Source organism: Strigops habroptila, chromosome Z (assembly GCF_004027225.2).
Source record: "Strigops habroptila isolate Jane chromosome Z, bStrHab1.2.pri, whole genome shotgun sequence".
NCBI classification, from domain to species: Eukaryota; Metazoa; Chordata; class Aves; order Psittaciformes; family Psittacidae; genus Strigops; species Strigops habroptila.
The window spans coordinates 98,468,875-98,479,071 of NC_044302.2; the positions used below are offsets into that span (position 1 = coordinate 98,468,875).

The window sequence follows — 10,197 nt, forward strand, 5'->3', positions numbered from 1 at the left end:
GAGTCACCAAGCCAGCAGCTACCAGCTCAGCCAGAGCAAAGGCTCAGTTAATGGCATGAAAGCAAGTCTGGAGAAGGAAGCATTCCCTTTCTTCCTACCAACCCAGAGATACCCACGGCTTTGGCAGAAGTGACCCAGAAAACAGATGTAACACTTGGTCCATTCCTTCATGGTTCCCTGCACCCACACCTGAGCAGAAGGATCAATAACCACACGAGTCTTCCTCTTCCCTATTAGAGACAAGATCTCAGAGATCAATAGAAAGATATGGAGAAAGAGATGGGGTTCCTTCAAAGGGCTGGTTTCAGACCTTGGACATCCACCGTGAACCTCAGGTAGCTGGTACCTCTAGAACCTTTAATGAAAGCCTAGGCAGTCAGGGTGTTATAGGAAGTCTCTGGATACTTACTGCACTTTAAATCTACTGATTCTACCAATTAAGTTTACATAACTCAGTGTGCCCTCTTTGCACTATTATTGGCAATTCAAGATCTTAAGAATCATGGGCCACGCTGGAAGCACAAACCAGACCAGTTTCATGATCAATGAGTCTATTGTATTACAAGTCATTACCATGAAGTACAGTGAAACAAGAACCTTAGCCCAGGCCCCCCAGCCGATAAACGCTAAAACAGCAAATAGTGGCTGTAAGTAAGGTACAACATGCTGAAACTCTGAGATCAAGTGCAACAAGTCTGAGAGCCAAATAATCACCATTGTGACGAGTAGTAACAATGAATGCTTATCACAAATATGATTAAACACACTCTGGTCAGATCTGTCGTTATCTCAACCTTTCGTGCCCCACGTTGGGCGCCAAAAAGAACTGTTGTGGTTTGAGCCCAGCCGGTAAGTCAGAACCACACAGCCGCTCGCTCACCCCCCCCTCCCCCTTCTTCCTCCCCCCCCTCCCGGAGGGATGGGGAGGAGAATGGGAAGAATGTAACTCCCACGGGTTGAGATAAGAGCAGTCCCGCAACTAAGGTATAATGCAAAACCACTACTGCTACCACCAATGATAATAACGATTAGTGAAATAACAAGGGGAGAGGATAAAATTGCTCACCACCCGCCGACCGATACCCAGCCCGACCCGAGCAGTGATCTGGGCCTTCCGGGTAACTCCCCCCGGTTTATATACTGGGCATGACGTGCTGTGGTATGGAATACCCCTTTGGCTAGTTTGGGTCAGGTGTCCTGTCTCTGCTTCCGCCCGGCTTCCCCTCCTCCCTGGCAAAGCATGAGACTGAGAAAGTCCTTGGTTGGAATAAACATTACTTAGCAACAACTAAAAACATCAGTGTTATCAGCGTTGTTCCCAGGCTGAAAGTTAAAAAACACAGCACTGCACCAGCTACTAAGAAGGAGAAAAATGACTGCTATAGCTGAACCCAGGACACAATGGTTTGGGCTGGAAGGTATAATGGCTTTAAACCAGGACAGAAGGAGATCTTAAAGCTTATCCAGTTCCAACCCCCTGCCATGGGCAGGGACACCTTCCACTAGAGCAGGTTGCTCCAAGCCCCTGTGTCCAACCTGGCCTTGAACACTGCCAGGGATGGGGCAGCCACAGCTTCTCTGGGCACCCTGTGCCAGCGCCTCAGCACCCTCACAGGGAAGAACTTCTTCGTTATGTCCAATCTAAACCCACTGTCATTCAGTTTAAAACCATTGCCCCTTGTCATACTACTACAGACCTTGGTAAAAAGTGTTTCTCCATATTTCTTATAAACCCCCTTTAAGTATTGAAAGGCTGCAGCGAAGTCTACTTGGAGCCTTCCGCACTGCACTGTAGAAGTGACTTTGCAAATACTTTATTAATAAATAAGTAATCTCATTAACACCAGGATCACAGAAACGGACAAGAGCAGCAATTTAGTTTAAAAATCTGCTCTCTCTGCTATAGTTTTCTCAGATACACTATCTCCCAGTCACTTGATATCTTTTGTTTTCCTGCCCCCAGGAGCTGGATTTGCCTTGTTCTTCAGTCATCAATTGACAGTGATGGGGCGCACCCCTGCCTCTGTCTGCTAATAGAGTAAGATAAAGAGGACATCAGATGATACAGGCACCATCGACTACCTGCTCATAAAACATTTACAACACTTTTGTTTTTACAGAAAAAGGAATCACAGCCTGAGGACTGAAATATAGCTCTACTGAATATTCACCAGCACCAAAGGCAGATGACATCCCAAAGCTTCTTTGAGATGGCTTTTTGCAGAGGTTACACGTTTCTGAAAAGCCTGACCAATAACAGTCATTTCACTCAATGATCCTTTGGAAGAAAAGCAGCAGCAGCCTCCAACTAAGACAAACACATGAAAATCTTTTGATATGAATCAGAACAGGAAGAGCAGCAACACAGTGCATGACAGAGGGAATAGCTGAAACTCAAGCAAGAGGATAGGGCAGCAGCTTTTTGGTGCAAAATGGCCCAGTAGCAGGTTTTCACTGGTGGAAAACCTCAGTGGTTCATTGACAGTGTATGTCCTGCCCAGCATCCTTCTCCTCTCCCTCACGTACATGTGCACTCTCTTCCATCAATATCTGGAAATTGAGGATGCAAAAAATACTGAGACACACCTCAAGGAGGAGAGTCCACCGTGCAAGTGAGCAACCAGTGATCACCCGTGGGACTTCTGGCTAAATGACAACTTTCTTGGAGGTCCTGGTCCTCCAGGTTGCAGGTTTTGGATTGCAGTTTTTGGACCAAGTTCTTTAATTTCTGCAATCGTTCCTGCTTCATTCATCTTGGTGTGTTTCAACCACAAGCTATTACCTTCCATGCAGAAACTGTTGACAAACTAAGCAGAAGACCATGGAGAGGTTATAAGAAACATGTACTGGATATTCTCTCTTTGAAAAGTGCAAGTTATTATTCCTCTACTCTTAAAAATTTGTAGTATGAGGTGAGACAACCTCTCACCCTCTAAAAATCCATCACAAATGCAGTAGGTTGTGTGCAATGACCTAAATATAGTATATACAGGAGAAACTTGCTTCTCTACATCAGAGCAATTGAATCATTTTTCTTTTCCCAGCACAGCCATACAGCACCATTACAGAAGTCATCAGTTATAGTTAACCTATAGCCACACCACAAGCGTGAGATGCTTTACAAGATTCCTTAAGCATACTCAGTTCTCCAAATTGTCACATACAAGATACGTTATTACTCTAATTGACTGATGGGGAGACTATGGTGCTGAGAGGTTAAGCATCTTGACCCAGTCATGACAAGATCCAGTTGCACAGTGAACAGGTGGCTGGTGTCACCTCTCAGTGGTCCATTATCTCTTTGCTGCCCACTTCTCTGATGAGGAGATAACCTCACTGTGCTCAGGAGCATCCTCCTACCTATCGAGGGCTTTTTCTTTTAACCATGGATCTACACCATGGGTCATTGCCATTTGCCTTGCAGTTTCCTCACCTCCCTGCCACAGCATTGCAGGTTTCCTGGGCAGGGAGGGGATTACTAGCTGTCACCCAGCAGATAAACCAGGATTTAGCAGATAAAATGCTATAGTACAGTCTTTTTCCACAAGCTGTCTATTCTTTGCCAGGCTGCAATCCTTCTCCAGACCATGGTCACTTAATGAACCTGAGCATCCAGAGAAGCTGTGGCTTCCCCATCCCTGGCAGTGTTCAAGGCCAGGTTGGACACAGGGGCTTGGAGCAACCTGCTCTAGTGGAAGGTGTCCCTGCCCATGGCATGGGGGGTTGACTTGATGATTTTTAAGTCCCTTCCCACCCTAACCACTCTATGATTCTATGATCTAAATCCTTAAGTCACTGCACAGCATGCCATGCCTTGAACTGAAGTTCCCTGTGTATATAAACCTAGCAGACTATTTATTGTAATGACATGGTATGAAGGTTTAGGGATGACTAGCAACATTTCCCCAGCATATTTTGTTACTTACAACAGCCAGAGAGGCAGCATGCTGGACCTCCTACCTCTACATCAATCCTAAGTGTTCCACCGCCTGCTCATCTGATTGCCGAAATCACCGGCACGCTCCTGCTGCTGCATATGCTTGGGCAGAACTGTGCATCTTTGTTATGTATCCTGCTTACACAAGGGGAATCTGCTGATTGCAGCTTCTGAACAGCACCACAAAGCAAATATTAATTAGGAGAATGTAATTACAGCAGTACCATGCACACGGCAAAGTGACTTCATGAACTGAAAAGCTAATACAGACACAATCTGTCAGTGCCATTTCACATAGTAAAAATTCTTAATTAATTAGAAATATTCCCCACTTAGGGATGACAAGTGCCTGCACTCCCAGGAAGGGTCCCGAAATGGGCATCTGTAGGGCCAACAGTATAAATGCCTGCCCAAGAGGGGAGATGAGGAACAATGGAACTGACCTTTTTTCTTGTTGTACTCATCTTCGGTCGCATTGGAGGAGTCTGAATGATAGTCCCGAAGCTCCTGTTCATACATCTCCAAAAAATTATCATCTGCCTTTCCTTTCTTGGACTTGTCACCTTTCTTCTTCTTCTTTTCTTTGTGTTTTTTGCCTTTTTTCTTCTTTTTCTTCCTGTGCTCATAGTCATCCTCATCCTCGCTGCTGTACTCTCTTCGCTTGGTCTTTTTCTTTTTCTTTTTCTTCACTTCCTCATCAACTTCTGAGTCCTCAGACTTTGATTTCTTTTTGCTTTTTTTGTCCTGGATTTCATTATCCCCATCTTCCTCAGCTACCTCTTCCACCACCTCCTCTTCCTCTTCCTCCTGCTCCTCCTCTTCTACTTCGTTCTTTTTGGTCTTTTCTTTCATGTCATTGTTTTTCACTGCTACACTTAAAAAAACACTCTGATCGCCTTAACCTCACTTCTGCCTCTGGCTCCTTTACCAATCACTGATGTCCTTTAGTCCTCCTCTCCCTGCCTAGGACTGGGCTGCCCTTGTTTCACAGAGTCCTTCCTCTCCACCAGCTCAGGTATGCCTGAAGACTTTTGTCCTTCCCAGCCCACGGGTACCAACAGCTCACCTCCTTCTGTCTCTTCCTGCCTTCCTTCACCTCCTTAACTGAGGCACCTTCCTCTCTCTTTTGTCTCTCCTAGTCTTTGGGTTTTCTCCTTTTCGTTATTATTATTTATTCATTGGTCTGTGCTGAGAACTCCCTCTTTTCATCAGAGCTGCCCCAGCCTCTGCTCAGGGTCAGTTGACAGTCTGGGTCTACGGTATCAGGATGTGCCAACCAAGGTTGTAGCTCCCTGGAAAGCCAGTCAGATGAGGGCACATGGTCAAGTCACTTCTTGTCCTTCACATGGCAGCTCAGGATGGGTTAAAACTGAGGCATTTCTCCTCCTCATAACATGTGGCAGCTTCAGAAACCTCATGAAAAATTACTTAGTGCTACCCAGTCATGGGGTTATAAGACAGATGGGCAGGTGAAAAAGGAGACACAACAAGCAACTATATCGCACTGGTCTGTATTTCCTCTCCATTATTCATGGTGTCAGGATCACTTTACTGATAACAAAGGTCTCAATTTTACATGGATTTTTTTTCTCTTGACCAGCCAAGCCAATGACCAGAAAAAAAAGCAGCTCGAGGATCTCTGTCTGGAGATCTTCATAGCATCAGTAACGCACTCCTGCATTCAGCTCCTCCATCCCCATCACTGTGCTCTACCTCCAACCAAATGGAAAATCGATGCTCAATAAAGAAATACAACAACAGTCAGAAGATACTGAATGTGCTTTACACAAGATGCTCTTACAACAGCCCATCTTGACCAACCAAAGAGAAATAAAACCTGGAGTAATAACTGAGCATAAGTACAAATAAACCCTCTGACAGCTTTGACAGGAAAATACTGAGGTGAGATAGGTGAAGGATGACAAAAATAAGTGTTTAACATCATGGTTGGAAGGACACCACAACATGAAGCATGCCTAACACCCAGTTTGTGCCCAGGGATGTCAGCATGGGGCTCACCTAACATCTAGTACCTGCAACAGGGGCTTCACTGCCATGCCAAGAGGCAGATATGCCAGTGGGACATAGGAAAGAACTGAGGGTCCTTCAACCTCTCTCTTCTCACCTTAGCCATCAGCTCAGGTCCAAGCCCTACAACAGCCCCAACTGTTGAGCCTGGGCTGGCATCCAGCCCTGCAGATGATTTAAAGTCTGACTCAGAAGAGGAAGAGAAAAGAAGAAAAACCATCTCCTTTTCTTCAAAGGTGCCATTATGGATTTGTCACAGAAAATGAAGTTTTGTTAAATACTGCAATAGAGAAAACCATACTGAATTGCTCTGATGTAGCTCAAGTGTACATAAACCAAGATCAGTCAGCCTGACACTAAATCACACTAATGGAAGAAGCGAGAGCTGAATTTATGGCAGGGCTATAGATGATAATACAAAGCTTCCAGTACCACATGCACTGCCTGTGGCATAACTCAGCCCACAGCTTCTTCAAATGATAAATTAAGTGCAATTTTCTTGATGGTATGCTGCCCAAGTTAATGATACCGTAAGTATAGGTAAGAGTCTAAGTCTTTAATGCACATGACATAAAACTCTTCCTAGAAAAACCTGAGGCTTTCCAGGAGCAATCCTGAAAGGAGGGGGTGGCATCAGTGGTGTGTTATCAGGAACATGAATAGCAGATGTTTTGATGCCAGGATGTGCAGCCCATGCGGGATGGAAGTGTCATTGCCTTGGGCAGGAGTGGATGGGGAGCATGAGGCCCAGAGAATCCAGCGCTGGTAGGAGTCTGTCCCACCCTCCTTAGCAGGTGTTTGGCACCAGTTCCCAACAATTTAATGTGAATAATATTATCTTCTTAAAAACTGAGTATTTTTATGGTGTCTGCTGCTGAATGGAAATATTTCTATTAAGAATCATAAAGTGAGTAATTCAGGGACAGCTTCCAAGTAGGTTAAAGCACAGGTTTGGGATGAAACACAAGAATGGCTTTTCTAAGGTCTTAAAAATCATATAGAAATTAATCACTCTTCTTCCTTATGATACATCTCTGGCTTGCCAAACTCCTGGGATAACAGCATCACAGGACCTGCACCGTGCTTGAAATCCCGTGTTTACTTTCAGGTCTTTATTTTCTGGAAAGCAGCGGAAAGGCACATGGTGCATCCCTGCATGGCACTTATGACAGCGAGCATGGGATGGTTGGCCCAGCAGGCACCAAGGGCACGCTGGTTAGAAGGCACCATCCAGGCACGTGGATGAAGTTGTGGGTATCTCGCCCCTAGAAGTGTTCAAGGCCAGGTTGAACGCGGCTTGGAGCAACCTGATGTAGTGGAAGGTGTCCCTGCCTGTGTCAGGGTGTTGGAACTAGAACCCAAACCAATCTGTGATTCTATGATTCCATGCTGCCAGTCCCAAGGAGCTCAGGATCCTGCAGAGATACTTGGTGATGCAGCACATTTCCCCTGACAGATGCTTTGCAGCACAGTTATATTCATAACAGTTACCTTTCCCTTCTCTGGGACAGCCCTCAGCCCACAGCAGAAATCACGTTTCAGCTTAAAGCTGGGAGCTGGATTTAGGTTTTGGCCACAGAAAAGTTAATGCTGTCCACCAAAAACCAAACAATCCCACAAAACAGAAGAAAAACATGCCTTCAGAAAAAGAAAAATCACAAGATCGTGCAGAAAAGCAAAGATCATATCTTTGTTATGCTTTCACAAGGTAAACACTTCATCACACCGAGTCCCTGAGCGCTGCTGCTCTGAACAGCTCCAGCTCTAGGCAGCAAAATGCTGACAGAATCAACATGTAAGGCCAAAAGGCAGCATTACAATTACCCAGGACAAGACATCCAGTTGCAAGGTTGGTCCCTTCTAGCCTTAAAATAGTTTTGCTAATATCTGCCCCTGTAGTAAGTTACCTGCCTTTGACAGCAGGGCTGTTGGGGTAGGGAAAATAATGCCTTTTTCCCCCTCTTGCACTGGAAGACTCAGTTTTAGGATGCTCAGAGCACCTCTGGGAGCAGCCTCGGGCTGATGCCGCTCCACAGAGGGCAGAAATAATGAGTCATGTGTCAGGAAGAAAGATCCGAGGCACTAAAAGCACCAGTGGGACACTGCAGTAGTTGCCCCAATGAGAACCACCCCTCTGAGCTACCTCCAGCCTTGCACTTTGCTTTCTCCTCGTGCAGCAGAGCAGGACCTCAGGTATAAGCCAGAAACAAATCACCCCTATCAAATGGGCTTAAAACGATGGGGGGGAAGAAGCATTCACCGTGGCTCGTTCGAGCTTTGCTCCGTACGCTTCCTTCGTCTGCTGCTTTAATTAAAAAGAAATGTGCCGGGAACACTCCAGCTCTCTTTTGTTCTTTTTGTGAATAACAGCTGGGAGGAGAACAATGGGATTTATTGGTGCATAAAGAACTACCGGGAAAGCAACCAAGCTATTGGTGAGAACCATTAGTTAAAACTGTCAACAGTATTTATACGGGTTTTTACTCTTACCCTCCATTCAGCAACAGAATCCCCCAAATCTTCCCTCCCAAAACGACTCAGGCCAGAACTCACCAGAGCACCATGAGCCCAGGGTCACTTCTTCAATTATAGCAGATTTGGGCAGAATTTGGCTCTTCGAGTTCCTAACTCACCCTTTTTTTCCCCTGGGATGTTAAATCCTGTACAGTGCTTAACCTGGAATTATCCCATTATTAGGTAATGAGAGTATTATTACTAATAATTATTAGGTAAATATTAGGCAAGGCATGAACACACCTTTTCTTTAGTTCATTCTCTTCTATGTGGATCCTATTTTGCACTATCAGCATAAAATCCAGATGTCCTGCTCCCAGGCACCCAGCTGACATATCCCAAAGAAACTTTTGTTCTATAATCCTTCCCCAGGCAGATGCAGTGAAGCCTCTTGTTTCAGGCAAGGTTATTTTTCAATACATGCTTCTCTGCACTTTCAGTTAGAGATGTCTGATCCTCACTGCACAGTCTGGGGGCATGTAAAGGAAAAATTGGTGTCTACATCTGTGGTTCATATTTAGATGCTCTTTTCGTGACCCACACACCCCATGGAGGTGAGGGTGAAGAAGCTGGCTGCGAAGGACAGTTCGCAAGATGCAGGTCAGATCTAGGCAAAGCAGGTTTCCAGATGTTTTATGAACCAGCTGTTTCATTCTGCCTCCCCTGCTGCTCCTGTGGGGCGCAGGTTGGGGTATAACCCAGGAAAAATAGGGCATCCTTGAGCTCTAGCTGAATGACCACAGCAGACTTTCAGGGGTGGTTAAAGCCCATGGTGTTCTGCCAAGGGCAGCTACAAGCCCCAAAGGCACAGCCTCAGCTTCAGTAGCGCAAGATGTCACATTTGTCCTGTTCATACACTTTGCAGTAGGGCAGGATCTACTCCCATCTCTTAATAGCTTCTTGATAGTACTCCCTGCAGCCCAGAACACCATATACTTCCCATATACATACACACAGTCCATCTCCTTCAGAAAACAATTTAATGCCACAGAAATAAATACCAAAGGTTTCCTTCAATTAAGATATTACATTTCTCTCCCATGTACACGAGAAATGCACAAGATTACACCAGGCTGGGCAGAGGAGGTGCTGGGGGAGCTGCTTGACACTGTTGCAGCACCAGTCATTACAGATTTAATCAGACCTTAAGGTGCCTACTAAGAGCTTTGCTTTTTCTTCCCTCCCCAGATGGCTACTCACTACTCCTTTCTATTTTTTTAATTCAAATAACAAAATCTGCATCTGCATTGCAATCCCATCAGCCCAACAGCTCAGCAAGAGGTGGCTGGGGATACTGGGGTACACAGCCCAATCCATCTCACAGACAGGCTGGAAAGGTTTTAATATGCCCAGAGGCTTCAGTGGAAGCTCGCTGCCTTCAAGCGTATGCACATAACGGCCTCTGCTGGTAAAATGGGGTTTAGCCGAGAGAAGTATTTCCCCAGCAAAATGCAGTGAGAGATGCTGTGTCCCCCCAAGAGAAGAGCAGCATCCCCTGGTCGCCGGAAACTGCAGGCATCCATCAGCAGGGACATGCTTATAGACCCTGAGCCCTCAAAGCAGCAGCTCCTGTAGACATCTCAAATCCGAGACTGGGAAAATTGACAGAGAGTGAATTTAGGTAAGATCTTAGGCACAAGTTCTTCCCTGTGAGGGTGCTGAGGCGCTGGCACAGGGTGCCCAGAGAAGCTGTGGCTGCCCCATCCCTGGCAGTGTTC

At 45.7% G+C, this 10,197-nt stretch overlaps 1 protein-coding gene across 1 annotated transcript in view; it reads right to left on the reverse strand.

Moving 5' to 3' along the window:
* The window catches only part of LOC115601068 (lipoxygenase homology domain-containing protein 1-like), a 61,509-nt gene extending 56,720 nt beyond the window's left edge, over positions 1–4,789 (reverse strand). The window contains exon 1 of the mRNA XM_030470584.1: positions 4,582–4,789. Within this exon, the coding sequence (XP_030326444.1) occupies positions 4,582–4,789 (208 nt within the window). The remainder of the gene's footprint in view (positions 1–4,581) is intronic.
* Positions 4,790–10,197: the final 5,408 nt, after the last annotated feature.